Below are 25,596 nucleotides of genomic sequence, written 5' to 3'. Positions count from 1 at the left end.
CCCACCCGCCTCTCACAGCATCTTCCCTATCTGAATCGCTCCCACTGCCCTTTAGTCCTTCACTCTCACTTTCCTCATCCACAAATCTATCATCCTCGCTCAAATTAATGGGGAAATCGTCGCTTTCTCGGTCCGAATCGCTCTCTCTGCTGGTGGCCATGATTGTAAACAATGTGCAGATGTGAGGAGCTCCACAACCTGTGACGTCACGCTACTCGTCTGCTACTTCCTGTACAGGCAAGGCTTTTTTATCAGCGACCAAAAGTTGCGAACTTTATCGTCGATGTTCTCTACTAAATCCTTTCAGCAAAAATATGGCAATATCGCGAAATGATCAAGTATGACACATAGAATGGACCTGCTATCCCCGTTTAAATAAGAAAATCACATTTCAGTAGGCCTTTAAGAATATTTTTCCACATATTGAGCAAAAAGGTCTCTTATTTTTTTTCTACCAAGAAAAGTGCACTTGGTATTAGTGAGAATGTACTTATTTTAAGGTATTTTTTGGGTTAATTGAGGTTAGCTAATTTTACTTGTTTTGGAAAGTCTTGACAAGCCGAATTTTCTTGTTCTATTGGCAGATAATTTTGCTTAGTTCAAATAAAATTCCGCTCATTTTTGTATTTTTTCCCCTTGTTTTTGAACACTGACTTTTTGCAGTGTGCTCCTGCTGGCTCTCAGTGCTTAACATGTTTAGCCACGTCCTCCAGTGACAATGGTACTTGATTAATGATACTGCTTAGGGTAACAGCTGCACACTGTGTCATGTCTGTGTTGATCATGTTTTTGTTTGGCCATGTGCTGTTTGTTTTTTGGACACTTTCTTAGTTCCTGGGTGTTCACTCCCTTGTTTTGTTTCCATAGCAACCCATTAGTTTTTCACCTGTCATGTCACGCACCTGTTTCCCGTTTTGAGTCACGCATCTGTTGTTAATCATGTCTGTGTTATTTAAGCTTTTCATTTTCTGTTGGTCAGCCTGGCGACATCATATTTATGCTCTGCACACTTTATGATCACTCTTCTTCATGTCATGTTCACAGTTCCATGCCAAGTAAGTTTTTGTTTCTTGTTCATAGTTTTCCGCCTTTGTGCGCGCCTTTTGTTTTCATAGCCAAGTTGTTTATACCTTTTCGAGCTTTTTGAGTTTAAACATTAAACATGTACTCACACTCACGTCTTGCCCGCGCCAATTTTCCATTGCCTTCCGGAAAAACAAACCCCAAGGATCAAGTCTTGACACCAGGGGAATACAAATAAATACAATATCAACCAGAGGGGATCAACATTAGGGATTGCCATTAAAATGCATTAATCGGCAATGGCGATCACATACTTTTTCAAGAAAGCACGTCGATACTGATGAGTATCAATCGGCACATCCCTAAAAAATGGATCAAAGGTGAGCACTAATCGCTGGAGGAACAGGGCTGTGATATTGCTAACCCAGAGATGAGCGATAAAGATGAATGTTGATTTGTGTCACAATGTAGTCTGATAAGCTTGTGCTGAGTCATTCTTTTCCATGACAAAAAAGGGATTTAGGACCAAAACCTTTTTACTCAGTCAACATTTTATTTCAACATGCAAGAAAGCTGGATGACTCTCATTACCATCCTCATTTTGATAAATAAAAATATACCGACAGACACTAACTAGTAAAATGCACTAAAGCTCTAACGCGTCCCTCCACCTCCTCGGCGTGGTCTCATTGGGAGCCTCGATGAGGGGAAGCGTGAGCGGCCAGATGAAGGAGTCTCAGAATGATGTCACTCGGGTCGCCGCCGTCGTATTGGCCCACTTGGTCGTCTGCCTCCTCCTCCATGAGGCATGCCTGGTCTGCGGTGCAGCTCTCTGCGAAAAGGAAAAAGTAGTCTTTGGAGAAAGTGCTATCATCGTGTCTTCTTATCAGGGTATATGAGCCTTTTATGTAGTCTTCTTTACCACAAGAGCATTCAATGGAGTTCACAGGGTTGATTGCTTCTTTACACAAACTGGAAAGTGTCTTCTTAACTTTCATACAAATGAAGCTACAATAATGCCCGGTGGCCACAGTATTAGGTACATGAAATGAGCCCCAACACAGGAAAGAAAACCATCAAACTGCACTGCAAAAACTGAAATCTAAGTACGATTAAATATCTCAAATAAGGGTGATATTTGCTTATTTTCTGTCTGATAAGATCATTCTTCTCACTAAGCAGATTTTATGTTAGGGTGTTTTACTTGTTTTAAGGGTTTTGGTCCTAAATGATCTCAGTAAGATATTACAGCTTGTTGCTGAGATTTGATGACCTATATTGAGTTGAAACGAGAATATCAACTGATGCAAAGCTGCGTCATCAACACTCACAAGTATAAAACTGCTTTTTTAAAGTAATAATTTCTTAATTCAAGCATGAACAAAAAAATCATGATTATGTCAAGATAATGGCACTAGCATTTACTTAATTTAATAACATTTTTCAACATATTGAGCAAAAAGGTCTCTTTTTTTTCTACCAAGAAAAGTGCACTTGTTATTAGTGAGAATATACCTATTTTAAGGTATTTTGGGGTTCATTGAGGTTAGCTAATTTAACTTGTTTTGGAATGTCTTGACAAGCCAAATGTTCTTGTTCTATTGGCAGATAATTTTGCTTAGTTCAAATAAAATACCCCTCATTTTTGTATTTTTTTTTCTTGTTTTTGAACACTGACTTTTTGCAGTGTGACGGTCTTAGGTGCCAAAAAGTTTGGGATGCCTGTGGTGTTTTTCTTGTATTTTGTGGTTTGAAAAATGTAACTTTGAGCAAGCTGCAACCTGTCACTGTCAGAGTCAGTTAAGAGGGGTTATATTATGATTTTAATCTCCATTTAAAACACTTCCTTGCCGTCTACATAATATTTGGGCAACGTTGTGGGGTTTGAAATATTTTTTTTAAACATTTGATCGCCGAGCAAATCAGATCCGAGAATGTAAGGAAGGTGAGCTAAGAGTTTTAGAACATGTGTATTAAACAACACTCAGCATCCATCCATCCTCTACCCCTTGTCCCTTATCCCAGCTGCACTCAGGCGGAAGGCGGCGTACACCCTGGACAAGTCGCCACCTCATCGCAGGGCCAAAACAGATAGACAGACAACATTCACACTCACATTCACACACTAGGGCCAATTTAGTGTCGCCAATCAACCCATACCCAGGTGCATGTCTTTGGAGGTGGGAGGAAGCCGGAACACCCACAGAGAACATGCAAACTCTACACAGAAGGACGCCGAGGATCGAACCCAGGACCTTCGTATTACCCCTGTTTCACCGTGCTGCCCCACACTCAGCATCGTCCAGCAATATTTCTAAGTGCTAAACAAGAAATTCCAATCACTTACTGTACAATGTCTGCTCTCACATTAATGCAAACTGAGGGGATGTTCATATATTCCCGTTTAGATGAAGAATTAATTCTAATCCTCCAGCAGGTACAGAAAAAAAGGTTCCGCAAACAAGTTTTTTTGAGTCTTTCTCGCCATCTCCGGGTATAAGTTGGATGTCAAAGTTAACAGTTAACTGTTTATGGCCACATCCTTCTACTATAATAATAATAATGGATTAGATTTATATAGCGCTTTTCGAGACACTCAAAGAGAAGTGAGAACCCATCATTCACTCCAACTGGTGGTGGTAAACTACATTTGTAGCCACAGCTGACCTGGGGTAGACTGACGGAAGCATGGCTGCCAATTTGCACCTACGTTCCCTCTGACGACCACCACCCATCATTCTAATCACCAGTGTAAGCGGCACTGGGGGCAAAGCTCAAGTTTCTGGCACGGCTGCTCTACCCACCACGCCATGCCACTATCCAGGTGAGAGGCATGATTTATAATCTGGAACAAACTTTTACCAATTTAGAGGCGATTCAGCAGCTTAGCACTGCATGTCAATAGCTGCATACACTGGTTATCTATCTGTGATCATATTTTGTCTGCCTTAACGCTAATAAATAATAATATTGCTAATACTTTGTTAATATAATGGCGTATTGTTGGCGGTTTTTGGATGTTTTTAGAGAGCTTATATGGCGGAATAGTGTACGCCCATTAAAGTAAAGTACCAATGATTGTCACACACACACGAGGTGTGGTGAAATTATTCTCTGCATTTGACCCATCCCCTTGTTCAGCCCCTGGGAGGTGAGGGGAGCAGTGAGCAGCAGCGGTGGCCGCGCCCGGGAATCATTTTTGGTGATTTAACCACCAATTACAACCCTTCATTAGCTGCATTGTTAGCCACCATGTACTTGCCATATATTACAAATTAGAATGCATAAAACAAGAAATACGTATGTGTTTTTGTCTTACTTAGGGATTGTTAATGATAGGCAAAATTCCAAATCTAAGTGCAGTTCACCTTTAAAGTATTATAATTAGCAGAGAGACAGCACGTTTCTCAAAATACTCGTTAGTTGGGGCACTTGTAAAACAAGGCACCAAAAATATAAAAATACCAATTTCAAATTTTAAATTTGTAAGCAAACCTGGAAGTGCAAATGTATGATTAACTACATACCTGCGTCGCAGCAGAGTCCTAAAGCGGCGCAGCGTCCACCCTCGGATCCGCAGGGTTTGCCTCCCGCCTGGCATGGAGTGAGCAGGTAGTTCTCATCCAGGCAGTGGGCTGTTTCCGGAGAGCCTAACAAACAGCCAAAGCCTTCGCCGCAGCAGATGTTGGGGCCGAAACAGCGCCCCCTATCCCCGGGGCCACATGACATACACTGGAAGCGAACACAATTGAATTCAATTCAAAGTTTACTGTCATTTCATAGTGAAAACCATTAAATTCTTACTTGCGGTCCTTAGAAAATGCCAGGTGGTGCACATTTTAATTAAAAAAATTAATTAAAAGTACATTAGAAAAAAATTAAAAACAGTTCACAATATTTATAAATTACAAAAGTAGCGCAAAAGGAGGCTGCACAATTATTTATGTTCAGTTTAGATGTAAACATGGAAGGTCCAGTCATTGTCATTTATTGTTTGTTCATTGTAAAATCCTATCAGCTGTAAAGAAAGAATGAGTTTTTAAGTCTGAAACGCCTGCATTTCACACTTCTGTACCTCCGGCTGGAGGACAGAAATGGGAAGAGTCTGTGTTGGGAATAGGGGGAGTCTTTAAGGATGGAGGCAGCTCTCCTCTGGACTCTGCGGAAGTCGGTGCTCTGCAGTGTTTTTCAACCACTGTGCTGAGATACAGTCTGGTGTGCCGTGGGAAATTATCTAATTTTACCCATTTGGGTTAAAAGTATCTTTTGCAAACCAGTAATTAGAGTCTGCAAATTATGTGTTGTTGTTGAGTGTCGGTGCTGTCTAGAGCTGGGCAGAGTAACCGTGTAATACTCTTCCATATCAGTAGGTGGCAGCTGGTAGCTAATTGCTTTGTAGATGTCGGGAACAGCGGGAGGCGGCGTGCAGGTCAAAATGTATCTAATGCTTAAACTAAAAATTAACAAAAGGCATTGAAGCTTAGGAAAGGCTATGCAGAACAAAACTAAAATTGGACTGGCTACAAAGTAAACAAAAACCGGAATGCTGGACGACAGCAAAGACTTACTGTGGAGCAAAGACGGCGTCCACAATGTACCATGTCCCCACAAAGAAGGAGAAAAATAACTGAAATATTCTTGATTGCTAAAACAATGTAGATGCGGGAAATATCGCTCAAAGGAAGACATGAAACCGCTACAGGTAAAAAACAAAAAAAAGAGAAAAAGCCACCAAAATAGGAGCACAAGACAAGAACTAAAACACTACGCACAGGAAAACAGCAAAAAACTCCAAATAAGTCACGGCATGATGTGACAGGTCGTGACAGTACACCTACTTTGAGACAAGAGCTATAGTGATGCCTGCTCGGTCATGGTTTAAAGTCATATCCAACAATTGCGGCAACGACTTTTTACTGTCAACTGAGTTTAATTTTTAATGATTTCTGCTGGTGGCGTGCCTCCGGATTTTTTCAACGCAAAAAATGTGCCTTGGTTCAAAAAAAGGTTGAAAAACACTGATCTACACAGCAGTCTTTATCACTCGCTGCAGGCGTTTGCAGTCTCTCACGTTAGAAATCATGCTTTACCTTAAATTTCACTCTGACCGACTTCACATCAAAATAGAGCAGTAAAAACATCAAAGTCCTGAAGGACTTTAGTTGTAGATGTTTTCTACCTGTTAATACGTTTAGCCTGGAGGACACAGAAAACATTTTTGAGCATGCTTAAAAGCTCACCTTGCGCTGGGGTGCGTCCATGATGGATCTTTTCCCGCCGATGGGACAGTTGGAGATGTAGCACGCTGAGCATACAGACAGGAGGAAAAAGAGGCACATGGACACGGCTGATGCACTCATCTTTGCTGAAAATAGGAGTAGAAAAAGGAATTGTTAAGTGTTAAATATTGAAAACTGGAAGTTTGGGCTTGAAGCTAAAAGAGTTCTCCTAGTACGACTGCGACGCTTTAGGTGGTGCTGAAATGTCTTATATATACTTCCCCGACTTCTTTTTAGGAGTGCCACTGAAACCCAAAAGCCACTTAAAGCTCTATAATGAGTCGCTCGGTGATGGAGCTGACCGCCGAGCAGGTCAAAGGGCAGCGCCCCATTTGCCTCGCCAATCATCGGCGTGTGTGACTGTGCATGTTCGACACGGCAGGAAGCCAGAGAGGTCAACAAGGTGACATTATACAGAAGCTGCGGAGTACAGCAGGGGAAATCATTTTAATAATCACGTAGGATGGCAGGGGAGGAACTGTCAAGGTTCTTTAGCCCCTTTAATAGCATGCATCTTTGTGTCTTGGGTTTCAACGTATGGAAGGGACTTGAAGTTTTAATTCCCGAAGGTACACTTTTGTTGTTAGCAAAATATATACTGTAAATGTTACAATTAATGTATTTTTTAAATTAAGGTCCGTTTAGTAGCTGAGTGTATGGTTGACAAAAGCAAAAAAAACGCTGAGAGCTTTCATTAACGTCACAAGATAGCGTGTGTTTGAGTTGGAGTTGGAGTTTATTTCGAACATGCATGCATACAACATGTTACGTCCCAATTTCCACTTTCTCTTTTCAACATGTTCGAAAAGGAGTAGGAAGAAGCAGAGCTTATTTAATCCTACCCCTTTTCTTTTACATAACAGTTGCTAAAACTTTTGTTCACTTCCTGTTTGCAATTTATTCACAATATACTCCGTAAGTAATCACAATAAAAATAAATAAATAAATAATAATTGGTGAAGTAAGTTATATTTCATATGATGAGATAAGTTAGATTATTTTGAGAATGAAAGAATGGATGGATGAATACATTCAGAATGTTTATCATGGTTCTTCTTCTTTGTACTTTGTAAACACTTTAAGTTTGAAGAGTTTCTTGAAGTGGATCATATTAGTACATTGTTTGATTGCTTTGCTTAATCCATTCCATAATTTAATTCCACAAACTGATATACTGAAGGTCTTAAGTGTTGTACGTGCGTACAAATGTTTTAAATTACATTTTTCTCTAAGATTATATTTCTCCTCTTTTTGAGAATAATTGTTGTATATTTTTGGGTAGCAGGTTATAGTTTGCTTTGTGTATAATTTTAGCTTTTTGCAAATTCAATATGTCGTGGAATTTCAGTATCTTTGATTCAATAAATAAAGGATTTGTATGTTCTCTGTATCCAACATTATGTGTTATTCTAACTGATCTTTTTTGTAACACCGTTAGTGAATGAAGTGTACTTTTGTAATTATTTCCCCATATTTCTACACAGTAACTCAGATATGGTAACACTAGAGAGCAGTAGAGAATATGAAGTGATTTTTGGTCTAGAACATGTTTTGCTTTATTCATTATTGACGTGTTTCTTGCTACTTTATGTTGTATATTTTTTAGGTGAGATTTCCAGTTAAATTTATCATCAATCATTATACCTAGAAATTTGGTTTCATTTACTCTTTCAATTTCTATTCCGTCTACTTGTATTTGTGTTTGACTTTCTCTTCTACTGTTACAAAATAGCATTATTTTAGTTTTACTGAGATTCAACAATAGTGTATGGTCAGCATCCAGCAGCTTTATCTACCCCAGGGCTATCAAACGTACGGCCTGAGGGCCAAATTGGCCCCGTGAACAGGTTCTATCTGGCCCGCGGGGTGAGTTTGCTAAGTATAAAAATGAACCTGAAATTTTTTAAAGAAAAACAGCTGTTCTAAATGTGTCCACTAGATGTCGCAATAGCAATTCTACTATGCTACATATGTACAAAATAAACCACATGATGTTAATACATCAGTCGAGGAAAATGATCAAACTACATAAATAACATACTGAAGTTTGATTTTGATATCATTTTTTTAATCCTACTAGATTGAAAATGAACACCAATGAGTTGACTGATGAACATTATCACATAATTTATTCAGAAAATATAAATAACGACAAATAAAGTATGTATACTATTAACCGCAACAGGTAATTGTAAAAAAAAAAACCAACAACATTATGATTTGTACATTTTCAGAATGTGCTTGTTCTTTTTTTGTCTTTATCGTGCCGTGATTTTACCAGTCCGGCCCACTTGGGAGTAGATTTTTCTCCATGTGGCCCTCGATCTAAAATGAGTTTGGACACCCCTGATGTACCGCATCCGCATGTGCTTTCAAATCTCGGTTGCACTACTTAGCTGTTTGTGTTAAACTCCTGCTTATTACTACACCTGTCGTACTGTTGACAGCCATGAACTCATCAGCCGCATTAATGCTGACTAAGCAGTCTGCTCCTTACCATGCACTATTACAACATTGGTTCTAGATTTGCAGCACTTAATTACCGTATTTTTCGGATTATAAGTCGCAGTTTTTTTCATAGTGCGACTTATGCTCAGGAGCGACTTATGTGTGAAATTATTAACACATTACCGTAAAATATCAAATAATATTATTTAGCTCATTCACGTAATAGACTAGACGTATAAGATTTCATGGGATTTAGCGATTAGGAGTGACAGATTGTTTGGTAAACGTATAGCATGTTCTATATGTTATAGTTATTTGAATGACTCTTACCATAATATGTTACGTTAACATACCAGGCACGTTCTCAGTTGGTTATTTATGCCTCATATAACGTACACTTATTCAGCCTGTTGTTCACTATTCTTTATTTATTTTAAATTGCCTTTCAAATGTCTATTCTTGGTGTTGGGTTTTATCAAATAAATTTCCCCCAAAAATGCGACTTATACTACAGTGCGACTTATATATGTTTTTTTTTCCTTCTTTATAATGCATTTTTGGCCAGTGCGACTTATACTCTGGAGCGACTTATACTCCGAAAAATGCGGTAATTAAATCAGTTAATTTGATTAGAAAAAAACTTGGATTTTTATTTTGTTGTTTTCAGAATCAGAATCAGAATCAGAAGCACTTTATTAATCCCTGAGGGGAAATTAAGATTTTCAGCAAAATCCCATTCAAGAGCAGACAAACATTACAGGGAGACAGAACAGGATCGCTGACGATTACAAAAACGCTGAGAGCTTTACAAAAAAGGTGAGAAACAGGTAAACTCTTGGGGGGGTGAGAACATTTTTTTTGGTCTAAGCCTGGGCCCCTGGAGAGGGGGTCCAGACTAAGCCCAAGGGAAAGAAACTCATAGTCATAGTACACATAAGCATGTGTGTAAGAGGGAAACATCAAAGAACTCAAAGGACATTAAAGACATTAAAAAAGCAGAGCTGATGCAACCAGCCATTTCTACATACCGCTACAAAAGTAAAAACAACAACAACAAAAATAAAAAAAATAAAACATTATCACTGTGGTGGCCTCTGCGGTGTTCCACGCCATCGTTTGCTGGGGTGGTAGAAACATGGCCAGAGACAGGAGCAGACCCAACAAAGCAACCAAGAGAGCCGACTCCACCCTCGGCCGCCCACTAACTCTCGGCCAGTGTCCAGTCTGCATGGATGAGTGAGGATGCGTCCAAGGATACAGAGGTGTCCGATACCTGCTCATTCAGCCAAGACACTGTGAAGATTGTCCGTCCCGGCGTTCAGCGCTAGCTCCGCAGCCCTGTCTCTTCATCTACATCTCCTCCAGTCTCTACAAACTGACTACGGTGTGGCAGAGACCCAGCAGCTGGTCTCCATGGCCAAAAGGCTCCCGGGAGGCAGATCCAGAAGATCACAAAAAAGCACTGCAGAAGTCACGAAAGTGCCACCCCTTGTCACACAGTCGCAAAGGGTCCCCAACCAAAAGGCAAAAAAACCCCAATCAGGAACACAAAAGGATGACACAAGAGCACAGAGCTCCTGCCACCAACAGCCACTTTATTTAGTGGAACTCAAAACAATTTATAAAGTATATTTGAATTTAATTACTCGATTAATCGAACAAACCGATCGATAGATTACTTGATGACTAAAATCATCAATAGCTGCAGCCTTAATGCTGCTGCTGTGATATGCATTATACTTGGTAATAAAATACCTTGTGGTCGAAGACAACAATATGTTTTTTTCCCCCCACTTTCTCATGAACTTGCAACCATTATTTTAGTGAAAACATGTTTTTTTCCTCCTGAAAACCAGTGTCCTCTGCTTCTTTTGTGAGAAGTTCCATATTTCAGAAAAAATAACCCTAGTGCAAAACACAAATGTGGCTCTCACATGATATCATATACATTGAATGGGTTTTCACTAGAGATGTCCGATAATGGCTTTTTTTGCCGATATCCGATATTCCGATATTGTCCAACTCTTAATTACCGATTCCGATATCAACCGATGCCGATATATACAGTCGTGGAATTAACACATCATTATGCCTAATTTTGTTGTGATGCCCCGCTGGATGCATTAAACAATGTAACAAGGTTTTCCAAAATAAATCAACTCAAGTTATGGAAAAAAATGCCAACATGGCGCTGCCATATTTAATATTGAAGTCACAAAGTGCATTATTTTTTTTAACATGCCTCAAAACAGCAGCTTGGAATTTGGGACATGCTCTCCCTGAGAGAGCATGAGGAGGTTGAGGTGTGCGGGGTTGGGGGGGGGGGGGGGGGCGGGGATTGGGGGTAGGGGGTAGCGGGGGGTGTATATTGTAGCGTCCCGGAAGAGTTATGGTTGCATGGGGTTCTGGGTATTTGTTCTGTTTTGTTTATGTTGTGTTACGGTGCGGATGTTCTCCCGAAATGTGTTTGTCATTCTTGTTTGGTGTGGGTTCACAGTGTGGCGCATTTTTGTAACAGTGTTAAAGTTGTTTATACGGCCACCCTCAGTGTGACCTGTATGGCTGTTGACCAAGTATGGGTTGCATTCACTTGTGTGTGTGATAAGTCGTAGAAATTATGTGACTTAAGGCAGTGCCCTTAAGGTTTATTGGTGCTCTGTACTTCTCCCTACGTCCGTGTACACAGCGGCGTTTTAAAAAGTCATAAATTTTGCTTTTTGAAACCGATACCGATAATTTCCGATTTTACATTTTAAAGCATTTATCGGCCGATAATATCGGCAGTCCGATATTATCGGACATCTCTAGTTTTCACATATAGGCTGATTCTACACTAAGGTTACATAGGGTATATCCCACCTAACCTTATCCCTGTCCACACACACACAATGCCACCGTTTAAGACCCCCTCCCACTCTGTCCGCCGGCGCAACGCAACCTAGTACGCATGCGCGGAAAAATGCGCAAATCATCGTCACCTCTGACCTAATTTGGACACAATTTGCTTTGCACTTCTCTTCAGTGTGAAGAGCTGCACTTTACTACATTGTAAATAGTTTGCTGTGCTTTGTGTGCTTTTTACATTTGTTTGCAGTGTTGTAGCTCCAGGTTGTTGAGGCTGCACCAGGACGCCAGCCGGTCCACCTCTCTCCTGTAGGCGGAGTCGTCGCCATCCGAGATGAGTCCGATGAGGGTAGTGTCATCCGCAAACTTGAGCAGCTTTACTGACTGGTGACTGGAGGTGCAGCAGTTTGTATACAGGGAGAAGAGCCAGGGGGAAAGTACACAGCCCTGAGGAGTACCAGTGTTCGTGGTTCGACTGTCCGAGACAATCTTCCCCAGCCGCACGTGATGTCTTCGGTCTGTCAGGAAGTCATTGATCCAACTGCAGAGGGAGTTGGGCACGCTGAGCTGGTAGAGCTTGTCTCGTAGCAGTTCAGGGAGGATGGTGTTGAAGGCAGAGCTGAAGTCCACAAATAGGATCCTGGTGTAGGTTCCCGGGGAGTCCAGATGTTCCAAGATGAAGTGGAGGGCCAGGTTCACTGCATCATCCACAGACCTGTTGGCTCTGTAGACAAACTGCAGTGGGTCCAGGAGGGGGGCGGTGATGTCCTTGAAGTGGGGCAGGACCAAGCACTCAAAGGACTTCATGACCACAGACGTCAGCGCCACCGGCTTGTAGGTCTTGAAGCAGGACGGCACGCGGCATAGCTCCAGAGAGGTGTTAAAAATGTCAGTGAAGACAGGAGCCAGCTGATCCGCGCAGTGGCTCAAGGAGGAGGGGGAGAAACCATCCGGCCCGGGGGCCTTCCACATGTTCAGCTTCAAGAACTGCCGGCGTACATCCTCCTCTCGGATGGAGAGGCCCTTAGATGAAGTCTTGTGATGTTCTTGGAGTCCTTTGATGTCCTTGGAGTCCTTTACATCCTTTAAGTGCTGTAGTTGGTGGGAGTGATGGTGGGAGGAGCAGAGCTTTGATGAGCTGAAGGCCGTTCGTGACGACAGTAATGTGTGTTGAGACCCTGAATAAGAGTACCGTATTGATCTGGCTCTAAATGAGACTAAATATCAGAATCCACTATGCCAATGTGGATGAAAATGGTGAGATATTAAAAGAGCTGATAAACGCCACTTGCTTTTTGGGAAAACAGGAGCTTGCATTTCGTGGCAACTATCTCAATTGAAAAAGAGAGACTTTTAAAACTCAAAGAAAAAGAGAAAAAGGAGGACTTCTACAACAAAGTCGTAGAGATCTTCGTCCAGAAGGAAAGGCGAATGGACTTCACTTACAAGTAAAGCAAAGATATACTATCTAGTGCAGGGGTCCCCAAACGATGGCCTGCGGGCTGGATGCGGCCCGCCAGCGTCCGGCTGTGGAAAGTCCCAAGTTAAAAAAAAAAAAAAAAAATGTGTTTGGGGACCCCTAATCTAGTGTCTGCCCTGCAGTGCTGTGTTAATTGCGTGCTAAGTGTGTTGAAATGTTTTATTCTAGCATTATACTGTGTGTTTTTGTGATTTTGAGCCGGTGCCATTGCATCATACTGTCATGTTTGTAAATCTGACTTGTGAGTCAGTGATTTAGCATCATACTGTATATTTGTAAATCTGATTAGTGGGTCAGTGCCTCCCCAACCTCAAACCTCACTGCACGTCACTGATATATATATATATATATATATATATATATATATATATATATATATATATATATATATATATATATATATATTGAGAAGGTGTGTCCAAACTTTTGGCCTGTACTGTATATATATATATATATATATATATATATATATATATATATATATATATATATATTTGGCCTGTACTGTATATATATATATATGTATATATATATATATATATATATATATATATATATATATATATATATATATATACAGTACAGGCCAAAAGTTTGGACACACCTTCTCATTCAATGCGTTTTCTTTATTTTCAATACTATTTACATTGTAGATTGTCACTAAAGGCATCAAAACTATGAATGAACACATATGGAGTTATGTACTTGACAAAAAAAGGTGAAATAACTGAAAACATGTTTTGTATTCTAGTTTCTTCAAAATAGCCACTCTTTGCTCTGATTACTGCTTTGCACACTCTTGGCATTCTCTCGATGAGCTTCAAGAGGTAGTCACCTAAAATGGTTTTCACTTCACATGTGTCATAGTTTTGATGCTATCAGTGACAATCTACTATGTAAATAGTCATGAAAATAAAGAAAACGCATTGAAATGAGAAGGTGTGTCCAAACTTTTGGCCTGGACTGTATATATATATATATATATATATATATATATATATATATATATATACAGTACATATATATATATATATATACATATATATATATATATATATATATATATATATATATATATATATATATATATATATATATATATATATATATATGTATACATATATATATATATATATATATATATATATATATATATATATATATATATATATATATATATATATATATATAAAATTATGTATGTATGTATATGTATATTCCTCGCACACTAATTGACTGAAAGAGTGCGCACTTGATGTAACGTTATCGATAGAAAAATGCATTTTTAGACAATAGGATTTGCCTGAGCAGCTAGGAGACACAAGCAGTAGAAAATGGATTACAAAGGACAGGTTAAAAATAATAATAATTAAAAAAAGTAAATTATTATTATTTTTTTTAAACTTTTTTATTGACGTTCTCATATTCAAGACTAAGATTTCATTGGTTGGTCACAAACCAAATAGTTCTCCCATCAAGTCTATTTTGATTCTCGTTCAGGTCAATCCTTGTGTTTTTTGTAGTCTGTGTAGAACACGTGGGTCCTTCTATATGACTTGCTTCCCGTGCATAATCTAAATTCCTTAATCATCTTGCCTGGATTGAAGCACATTGTCCAGGACTTTAGGTTAATTGGTCTCATGAGCTAATTAACACAGCTAATGATGCACCAGAAACCAAAGAGGACAGTCTCGCTCTATCAATGATATGAGTTCAATTACAGCCGCCAAAATGACTTGCCATCTCATTCTGAGCAAAAGCATAAGTTGGCTGATGACGCCTCTACTCACTAACTTTAGGCTTTATAATGTGCTCTCTATTTAAGGGTGCAGATTTGTTTTTTAAGAATTTAAAAAAAATCACCAATCCACATGTGTTTGATGGTGGTTTTAGGTTAACAGACTGCATGGCTCCAAATATTTCCATTCCTACTGTATTTAGAATTTATTGGTGCTGGAAAAAGAGAATTTTATTTGAACAAAAAATATTGCTGCCAAGACCTGCGTGAAGCTGGCCCCCTTGTCATTGCAAATATTAAAACACTACTGTCGTACGTTGTGCTGGTTTGTCTAGTAAACATTATCGTTTGCGCTGTCAAGGTTTGTGGTAATTAAATTGAGGAGTGCCCCAATTTAATAGTGTTTAGAGGTAAGAGCCGCCTCTCTGCTAATAGTTATACTTTAAGTTACAAGCAAAAATTTTAGATACAAACATCCCCGCCATTAGTGAGTCTAGCAAATATCACAATGAACTGGTCTTACTCGCTGGCAGAAGCATATAGCTAAATATCATAACTTTGTTTTCAAACCATTGGAAAGAATACAGTGAGCGTGAAAGACAGTGCTCATAAATCGAATTTGATGATATTATTTTTGAATTAAAGAAGAAAATATTCAAAAACATGACCGAGTGTGTAGTCGAGTTGAAGAAGATGTATGAATCACTGCTAGTCGGCGCCACGCTGAAGCAGGAGGAGTCTAACACCGGCCTAGGATGTTAAAATAATTTCTACACTGTGGACATTTATCCATGAAAATATGGAGAAGTTGCTGCTGATGTGTTTGACTAACTTTATTTACCTTATGGTACTTGCTTATGTATTTGGGATATGCAGAAGTCCTGTAAATTTGAAGTCATACCATGGGGGCATTGCGAAAATATAAAAAACAAAAACAATTTTGCCTTCCTTCATACTTCCTCCAAATGGTCCGTTTGGAATTTGCTCTTTTTGTGACATTTTTGCCATCTGTGACGTCAGGCATTTACCCAGACATCCTTGCGTGACTCAGCCAATTTAAATTGATGTAAAACCGGCTGTGCTAAACATCGTGTCCACAATGAAACCCAATTAAGGAAAATGCTCTTTTAACCAGCACACGTCACTACAGTAACTTTCAGCCTCATCCTGGGTTGTGGGGGTCAGCCTCCTGGTCATTGATCTTGGTTGCCTCCTTCATGGACGGAGGGGGGGGGGTTGTGGGCTGTGTCTGGGTCTTCGCTCCTCCTACCTACAGGACTTTGAGGGACTGGCCTGTGGGAAGGCGTGACGGGGGATGAGAATGCCTCTTATGGACTCCAGTCTTCCTGACTTGTCCCCTGCTCATCCATCCCTCAATTTTAACTGCGTGTTAGACACTCAGGGTTTGGGGGGGGGGCTCGTCATGGTAGGAACCCACCATAACCCTGATGTCCCCCAATTTTAATTGCTTTATTAGTCCTCCTTTTTTCGGGGGAATCTCGGGGCCTGCTTGGGGGTCGGCGTCTCGGGCTACTGCAGCCGGGCTGCATGTCTGCATCAAACCCCTTACTGCTGCCCGTCTTGGTTGAGGCCTGCTGGGTCTAGTCCCTGCGGCTATCATGGCACCTCAGTGCATCGCTTGGTATTCTGTGGTTTTGCATGGCGGCCAGCTGCTGGGGTAGTGACCTTGTGTGTCGGCGTGTCTGTGGTCTCTTCCTTTAATTTCTTACTTTTTATTTGTTTGTATTATTTTTTTACCCTTTCCTTAGGGGGAGGATCCGCCAGGGATCCTGCAGTTGGGGCGGGTAACTCCTGTGGCCCCGTTCTCAGTGGTCTTGCTGCAGCAGATTTGGGTGGGGCGGCCTGGGGCGGGCTGCGCTATTGTCTCCTGGGCGGTCTTCCCGTCAGGCTGTGGAGAGTCTTTGGGCCCCTCGGGGCGGGCCGTCCCGTCTTTCTGCTAGAGTGGGTATGGTGTCTAGCTTGCTTGGGAGCTGGCTGTGTCCTGCTTCTCCTGTGCCTTGTCCTCTGCCAGGTGTGTCTGTCTACGGCTTGCCCCTGGCCTGCCAGGCAGCACGGTGGGCCGGATTTTGGGGGTCCTGTCGCTGGCTGGCCTGCCTGCCTGGGGTTGATGGTTCCTTGTTGCCTGGGTACTGCACCTGCTGTTTTGGAGTTGGAATCTCTGGGTGGCTGGGGGCCGTACTTTGGCTCCCGCACACACTGGGAGACAAATATATTGTACATAAAAACACACATACACACAATTATTTATACATATATACATACATACGTACATTCATTCATGCTTGTGGCTGTCCATCGATTACGATGATGACGTTGCTCCAGTAATGGGTTATTGAGGGGGGTTTCGTATATGCCATTGCATGTGGCTGTGCAGGCCAATGCGCGACCCGCATGGTTTGCCACATGTGGGGCAGATGTAGTCCACGCTTGAGAGGGGGGCCCCTGCAGCGCGCTGATGTCGCTGTAAACGTTGTTGTTTTCTCCTCTCAGTGGTCTGCTCCTGGAGATGAGCAATGCCGGCGTGACTGCAGTTGCACCAGGTGTGGCGATCAGCAGCCAAGACTGCCAGTGCGGAAGGCTGGATAGCACAGCGCTTCAGGAGGGTTTTTATGTGGTCCTTGTAGCGTTTCCGCTGACCCCCAGGAGACCTACAGCCTTCCTGGAGTTGGCCGTAGAGGATCTGTCGGGGGAGCCTCTGGGTGGGCATGCGGATTACATGCCCCACCCAGTGCAGATGTCTTTGTGCAAGGAACACTTGGATGCTGGGTGTTTGGGTCCGGTCATAAATATCCACATGTGGGACTCTGTCCTCCCAGGTCAGACCCAGGATCCGTTGCAGGCAGCGGATGTGGTATCTCTCCAGGATTCTGACGTGCCTTTGGTAAGGGGTCCAGGCTTCCGAGCCGTATAGCAGTGTGGACAGACAAACTGCTTTGTAAACAGCTGCTTTGGTGGAAACTGTCAGGTTTCTGTTCAGGAAGACCCTGGTTTTGAGCCTACCGAAGGCAGAAGACGCTAACCCAACACTAACCTGGATGTCATTATCGATGTTACAGGTGGGGGACAGGACGCTTCCGAGGTAGGTGAAATGTGGAACGATGGTGAGCTGCTGGCCATCAATGTTGAAGACAGGCACTTCTGACTGGTGGGTAGAGTGTTGCGCAATGATCTGTGTTTTTGAAATGTTGACCTTGAGTCCTAGGGCGCTGTACGTGGATGAGACCACGTTAAGTGCACGTTGTAGAGATTCTGGCGTGTGGGCAAGGAGAGCACAATCGTCAGCATACTGAAGTTCTAGGATCTGTTGTTTTGTAATTTTAGTGAAGGCCTGGAGGCGCCGGATGTTGAAGAGACTGCCGTCCAGTCGGAACTGTATGTGGATGCCATCTGTGGTTCCCAGAGCTTTGTGTGAGAGGGTGACTGCTGAGAGAAAGAGGTTGAATATGACAGGGGCTAGGACACATCCCTGCCTGACCCCGACTTTCACATTAAAAGAGGGGGATTGCTGGCCTCCAATGCGGACACAGGCTCGCATTCCATACGTACATTCATTCATACATACATACTCGCACACATCGGTACTTACGCACATGCGTAGGTACATATGCTCGCACGTACATACACAAATACAGTACATACATCCACACGCACATTCACTGTACAAACATACATATACTTCATATGTTTTTTTCGATGGCGATGGCGTGGAACACGGCAGAGGCTACCACAGTGTATATGTTTCTTTTACTTTTTATTCATAGTTGTATGTAGAAGTGGCTGGTTGCATCAGCTCTGCTCTTTTAATGTCTTTAATGTCCTTTGTTTTCTTCCCTCTTACACACATGTAAGAGGGATGTGTGCTATGGCTATGAGTTGTTTTTTCCCTTGGCCTCAGTCTGGACCCCCTCTCCGGGGGTCAAGGCTTAGACCGATTTTTTTTCCCTCCGTTCTCATAGCAGCGTACTTCTGACTTCTGGCAATAACTGTGTGTCTTCCTTCAGGAAACGATCGTGTGTGTGTTCTAATCCTGGCAGACTTGGTAATATTTTTGATGAAATGAGGATTCACAACATTATCTTTTTGAAGCTGAATATACAGATGGAACTGTTGCTTATAGAAGCCAACACGAAACGAGGCTGAAACGTCGGAACAGATGAAAACCGAGAGAGTCAGGACTGGCGTGACTTGATGCTGCAAATGTGGAACTTGAAAACCAAGCTATGTCGACATAAATGGCGTGCTTACCCAAAATAAACCGGAAACAATCGTCCCCAGCCAGCTGGGCCAAACGCACAACTATACATCGAGTGAGTCACTATAATATTGATCATGATACATGCATCACACCTTGCTTGTTATTACAACTACATCACATACGAGCTAGCTGTGTACAAACAAAACAAGAAATGTTGGCTAATGCTTTACAGATACTGTAATACGATTGTTCATGTTTTTCAGTCAGTACAGATTGGTGTACTATCGCAGTGTTGTGCATTACAAATCCAAAAGCCATTCTGGTGCTGACACAATAGCTAGCTTACGGCTAATACCGTAGCATACCGTCGCAAGTCGATGTGTTACCATGCTAGAAAACGAGTTCCTCAGTGTTCGCTCTTACAAATAACAATAACAGCTGGGTTATCATACAGATTACGGAACGTAAATGAAGTATTGTTGACGGTTTTTGGATGCATTTTTAAAGGGATTTAGAGGCAGAATGCATTGCTCCCATCAGCTAGTCACCTGCGACAAGCTGATTATTACAAATTACAATGCAAAATAAACCCCCAAAACATATGTCTTCTTGTCTCTCATATGGATTGTGAATGATAGGTGAAATTCCAAAGAAATGTAGTTTGCTTTTAACATTCTTGGCTGGTGTTATTGACTCATTCTAGTTCAGTATAATGCAAACTAGCAGTGCCACATTGGAACTGCTCCACCATGTACCGGGGTTCACTGTGACATTTGCTAACTAATGTCGGGGATGTTTGTAACTTCAATTTTTGATGGCAACTTAAAGCACAACAATTAGTCGAGACAATTGTCAAAACACTCTTAAGTTGGGACACTCTTAAGTTGAGGTACAACTGTAATAGTTCGGGTTTATCAAAGGTGGACTCCCACAGCGCTTTACAGTACACTGAAATTATTCATTGACTCTACAGTCCCACACTGGTGGTTGTAAGCTATTTGTAGGCACAGCCGTGGTTCATACCGACTGTGGACGGCAATGGAGGTAAGGTGAGCAAAGTGTCTTGGCCCTTGTCACCATTGATGGGGGTAAGCTGAGTTTGAACCTGAACTTTTTGATATTCATTCATTTTTATGTTTTTTTTAGTTTCATTTTACAGTGATGCGCTGAATCTTGCTGAGAGCTGTTTCTAATATTTTGGGTACTTGTACATCTACAAAGATATCCATGTGTAATATACAGTACAGGCTAAAATTTTGGTCACACCTTCTCCTCATTCAATGCGTTTTCTTTATTTTCATGACTGTTTACTTTGTAGATTGTCACTGAAGGCATCAAAACTATGAATGAACACATATGGAGTTATGTACTTAACAAAACAAGGTGAAATAACGGAAAACCTGTTTTATATTTTTTTATATATGCTTTGTGGACTTGGAGAAGGCATTCGACTGTGTCCCTGTGCTGTGGGGAGTGCTCAGAGAGTATGGGGTATCGGACTGTCTGATTGTGGCGGTCCGCTCTCTGTACGATCAGTGTCAGAGCTTGGTCCGCATTGCCGGCATTAAGTCGGGCACGTTTCCAGTGAGGGTTGGACTTCGCCAAGGCTGCCCTTTGCCACCGATTCTGTTCATAACTTTTATGGACAGAATTTCTAGGCGCAGTCAGGGCATTGAGGGGATCCGGTTTGGTGGCTGCAGGATTAGGTCTCTGCTTTTTGCAGATGATGTGGTCCTGATGGTTTCATCTGGCCAGGATCTTCAGCTCTCACTGGATCGGTTCGCAGCTGAGTGTGAAGCGACTGGGATGAGGATCAGCACCTCCAAGTCCGAGTCCATGGTTCTCGCCCGGAAAAGGGTGGCCCAAGTGGAGGAGTTCAAGTACCTCGGAGTCTTGTTCACGAGTGGGGGAAGAGTGGATCGTGAGATCGACAGGTGGATCGGTGCGGCGTCTTCAGTAATGCGGACGCTGAATCGATCCGTTATGGTGAAGAAGGAGCTGAGCCGGAAGGCAAAGCTCTCAATTTACCGGTCGATATACGTTCCCATCCTCACCTATGGTCATGAGCTTTGGGTTATGACCGAAAGGACAAGATCACGGGTACAAGCGGCCGAAAGGAGTTTCCTCCGCCGGGTCTCCCTTAGAGATAGGGTGAGAAGCTCTGTCATCCGGGGAGAGCTCAAAGTAAAGCCGCTGTTCCTCCATATGCAGAGGAGCCAGATGAGGTGGTTCGGGCATCTGGTCAGGATGCCACTCGAACGCCTCCCTAGGGAGGTGTTTAGGGCACGTCCAACCGGTAGGAGGCCACGGGGAAGACCCAGGACACGTTGGGAAGACTATGTCTCCCGAATGACCTGGGAACGCCTCGAGATCCCCCGGGAAGAGCTGAAGAAGTGGCTGGGGAGAGGGAAGTCTGGGCTTCCCTGCTTAGGCTGCTGCCCCCGCGACCCGACCTCGGATAAGCGGAAGAAGATGGATGGATGGATGGATGGATGGATGTTTTATATTCTAGTTTCTTCAAAATAGCCACCCTTTGCTCTGTTTACAGCTTTGCACACTCTTGGCATTCTCTCGATGGGCTTCAAACACACCTGTGAAGTGAAAACCATTTCAAAGTGACTACCTCTTGACGCTCATCAAGAGAATGCCAAGAGTGTGCGAAAAAGTAATCAGAGCAAAGGGTGGCTATTTTGAAGAAACTAAAATATAAAACATGTTTTCTGTTATTTCACCTTTTTTTTGGTAAGTACATAACTCCACATGTGTTCAGTCATACTTTTGATGCCTTCAGTGACAATCTACAATGTAAATAGTCATGAAAATAAAGAAAACGCATTGAATGAGGAGAAGGTGTGTCCAACGTTTGGCCTGTACTGTATTTGTTGGAGTCTTTGTTTCACCACTAGTGCAAAGTGCTTTACGTTAGCTTTAAGTGAGTTGTACTGATATCATACCCAGGGACTACAGTTAAACAGGCACATTTACATACCGTAGTGTATTGGATTGCATGTTAAATTTGATTGTTCATGTGTGCTTGCCTATATATGTTATGGGATGCACTATTTTCCTTATTGAAGTTAAAAAGATGAGTGTTTACATCCTCCATGGCTGCATGCTGTTCCCCGTTCAAAGTGCATTGTTTTCTGGAAGAAACATCAACCAACCATGGGCCCCTCCTACATTCCTCCGAAAGCTCTGCGATCCCTTTATTTCATAGAGAAATGGAGATGTCTATCTACTGTTTCCTTATTTTTCTGCAGGAAGGCACTCGACTTGTTGACTTCCTCTCCCCTCCCTTCCTTCCTTCTCTCCGAAGGTACTCATCTGAAAAATGAGAACAAAGTGATTGTTCCTGTTCTCCTTCTTAAGTCCCTCCAAAAAAGCTCATCTGTGGATGGGCCGCAGCATTGTCAGGAGGGAGCAGAAGAGCGAAACGGCAGCACGGAGCCAGGGCATCACAGCGCTTGCTTGGGTAGGCCACACACATGCACACATCAGTGTAGACTCACACACTTCCATGCCATGTTCCAGACTGGCACATGGGCACGAGGTGGGGCTTCTGTTTTGAATTTCACTGTTTAGACAGCACGTAGAGTTCTTGCACTGCTGCACCTTTCATGACACAGGTAATCCCTATATTTTATATGTTATCAGATGGACAAATAAGATGCCACCTCAAGGGTTGAATGGGATTAAAGTGGTGCTTCCTGCACGTACTCCTGTGAATTGCATGTTTTATGCAAATTCTTCCATTCATTATTTGGACAATATATTGTGTTTGTAAATGTATGTTTATACCCTAAGGCGCCACGCACACTCGTTCACAATTTTAATACACCTGCAGAGTCTCATGCCTTTACATTGATAAAAGTGTGTTTACAACATTGTGTTGTTGTTTGCCTGCAAACTACGCCTACCATAATATGCATATTATTAACTTAATACCTCATAAGTTTTTGATTAAGTGTTGGATCTCATTAGATCAGTGGTGTCAAACTCATTTTACATCGGGGGCCACATGGAGAAAAATATACTCCCAAGTGGGTCGGACTGGTAAAATCACAGCACGATAACTTAAAAATAAAGACAACTTCAGATTGTTTTCTTTGTTTAAAAATAGAACAAGTACATTCTGAAATTGTAGAAATCATAATGTTGTTGTTTTTTTTTTTACACTTACATGTTGCGGTTAATAGTATATATACTTTATTTGTCGTTATTTATATTTTCTGAATAAATTATACAATAACTCATCGGTGTTGATTTTCAATCCATCAAGATCATAAATTATATCAAATTCAAATTACAGTATGTTATTTATGTAGTTTGATCATTTTCCTCGACTGATGTACTAACATCATGTGGTTTATTTTGTATATATGTAGCATCATCTACAAAGATACAAAGAATTGCTATTGCGACATCCAGTGGACACATTTAGAACAGCTGTTTCTTTCATTCAAAAATTTCAAGTACATTTTTATACTTAGCAAATTCATCCCGCGGATGAAAACCTGTTCGCGGGCCTGATCCTGTACCCGGGCCGTACGTTTGACACCCCTGCATTAGATACTGCAAGTGTACATTATAAAGTGACAGGTTTCTGTATATGAATCATATTTGCATCACTTTTCACATTATAGTAAAAAGTTATACTAGGGTTGTCAACGTGCGAAGACATTAGGGAAGGCACAGCAGCTTGAGAAAAATAAAGAAAATCGTAAACCTGCTTGGCTAACTTCATTAATGTTTAAAGGCATAAAGATGAGATTTTTGACTTTTATGAGAAGAAAGCAAACAGAGTCTTGGATAAGCAGAAAACAATGCGCCAGATGATTTAAACAAACATTATTTATATGAAAGTGCATTGCCAACTTCTAAATTATGATTTGCATATTTTCTTAATTGACAGTGATTTGGTTTGCTTTGCATACTGCTTAACAAAAACTGCAATTTGAACTTGAACTACAGTACTTGTGAAATGGGGATGTGTTTGCACTTGCTGGGTTACTGTAGTTTTTCCACTGACTATGGGTGGAAGAGAAAAAAGGAAGTTCGACAGAGACGAGGAAAAAATGGAGATGCGAAAAGGTGACAGGTGAACAGTTCCTAATTTTTGTAAAAGAAGATCTTTGAGAAAGAAAGAAGTGAAAGGTGTCAATATGGGTGGGTCCACAAATGTATTTTCCCGTGACACGCCCACTCAGTCATGAATTGAAACCAGTTTTGGAGTAGTAAAAATTGAATCTAAGATAAGCATATCATTCATATGTCAGTAATGTGTAGCCTGGATAAACATGTGACTACTCATCATCATGACTACTGCGTTGTAATAATTACATACCATAGTTATTACATACAGTCTTCAGTTCATGTCTTTCTGAGGCATTTTGGCCTGGTGACAGCTATGGATGTCCGATAATGGCTTTTTACCGATATCCAATATTCCGATATTGTCCAACTCTTTAATTAGCGATACCGATATCAACCGATATATACAGTCGTGGAATTAACACATTAGTATGCCTAATTTGGACAACCAGGTTTGGTGAAGATAAGGTACTTTTAAAAAAAATTAATAAAATAAAATAAGATGAATAAATTAAAAACATTTTCTTGAATAAAAAAGAAAGTAAAACAATATAAAAAACAGTTACATTGAAACTAGTAATTAATGAAAATGAGTAAAATTAACAGTTAAAGGTTAGTACTATTAGTGGACCAGCAGCACGCACAATCATGTGTGCTTACGGACTGTATCCCTTGCAGACTGTATTGATATATATTGATATATAATGTAGGAACCAGAATATTAATAACAGAAAGAAACAACCCTTTTGTGTGAATTAGTGTGAATGAGTGAAAATGGGGGAGGACGTTTTTTTGGGTTGGTGCACTAATTGTCAGTGTATCTGTATATGTATTGGGGCGGCATGGCGTAGTGGGTAGAGCAACCGTGCCAGAAACCTGAGGGTTGCAGGTTCGCTCCCCGCCTCTTACCATCCAAAAATCGCTGCCGTTGTGTCCTTGGGTGGGACACTTCACCCTTTGCCCCTGGTGCCACTCACACCGGTGAATTGAATGATGAATGATAGGTGGTGGTCGGAGGGGCCGTTGGCGCAAATTGCAGCCACGCTTCCGTCAGTCTACCCCAGGGCAGCTGTGGCTATGAAAGTAGCTTACCACCACCAGGTGTGAATGAATGATGGGTTCTACATGTAAAGCGACTTTGGGTACTTAGAAAAGCGCTATATAAATCCCAGGTATTATTATCTTGTGTTTTTTATGTTGATTTAATAAAAAAAATTAAAAAAAATTAAAAAACGATACCGATAATAAAAAAAACGATACCGATAATTTCCGATATTACATTTTAACGCATTTATTGACCGATAATATCGGCAGGCCGATATTATCGGATATCTCTAGTGACAGCGTATCTCAGTGTTTACGTCGGTGGTTCTTAACCTTGTTGGAGGTACCGAACCCCACCAGTTTCATATGCGCATTCACTGAACTCTTCTTTAATGAAAAATTAAATGGTTTTTTTTTTTTCAAATTCCAGACA

General features: G+C 41.4%; 2 protein-coding genes across 4 annotated transcripts in view; one reads left to right on the top strand and one right to left on the bottom strand.

Annotated features, from left to right (window-relative positions):
- Nucleotides 1-1,567: 1,567 nt before the first annotated feature.
- On the bottom strand, nt 1,568-6,500 carry LOC133575963 (isotocin-neurophysin IT 1-like). The gene is made up of 3 exons (XM_061928918.1): nt 6,264-6,500; nt 4,551-4,755; nt 1,568-1,855 (listed from the first exon to the last, which is right to left on the bottom strand). Exons 1-3 carry the CDS (start codon nt 6,381-6,383, stop codon nt 1,710-1,712), a joined length of 471 nt encoding a protein of 156 aa, XP_061784902.1. The 5' UTR covers nt 6,384-6,500; the 3' UTR covers nt 1,568-1,709.
- Nucleotides 6,501-12,858: 6,358 nt separating this feature from the next.
- znf366 (zinc finger protein 366) overlaps nt 12,859-25,596 on the top strand; it is a 38,028-nt gene continuing 25,290 nt past the window's right edge. The window contains exons 1-2 of one of the 3 annotated variants that reach the window (XM_061928353.1): nt 12,859-13,042; nt 22,289-22,500. The gene's annotated coding sequence lies outside the window, so the exon portion shown is untranslated. Of the gene's footprint in view, nt 13,043-22,262; nt 22,501-25,596 lie in introns of those variants that run through there. The other 2 variants (XM_061928351.1, XM_061928352.1) reach the window with 2 other exon arrangements.

Source organism: Nerophis lumbriciformis, linkage group LG33 (genome assembly GCF_033978685.3).
Source record: "Nerophis lumbriciformis linkage group LG33, RoL_Nlum_v2.1, whole genome shotgun sequence".
NCBI lineage: Eukaryota > Metazoa > Chordata > Actinopteri > Syngnathiformes > Syngnathidae > Nerophis > Nerophis lumbriciformis.
The sequence above is the reverse complement of the archived record's forward strand: the minus strand, read 5'-3'. Positions and strand labels throughout refer to the sequence as shown.

What these genes read in the sequence shown, in the direction of transcription:
- LOC133575963 (XM_061928918.1), bottom strand. Translation starts at nt 6,383, where the DNA reads ATGAGTGCATCAGCCGTGTCCATGTGCCTCTTTTTCCTCCTGTCTGTA. An exon ending in TGGACGCACCCCAGCGCAAG is followed by an intron (nt 4,756 to 6,263) that starts GTGAGCTTTTAA and finishes GTTCGCTTCCAG; the next exon opens with TGTATGTCATGTGGCCCCGG. An exon ending in AGGACTCTGCTGCGACGCAG is followed by an intron (nt 1,856 to 4,550) that starts GTATGTAGTTAA and finishes TCCTTTTCGCAG; the next exon opens with AGAGCTGCACCGCAGACCAG.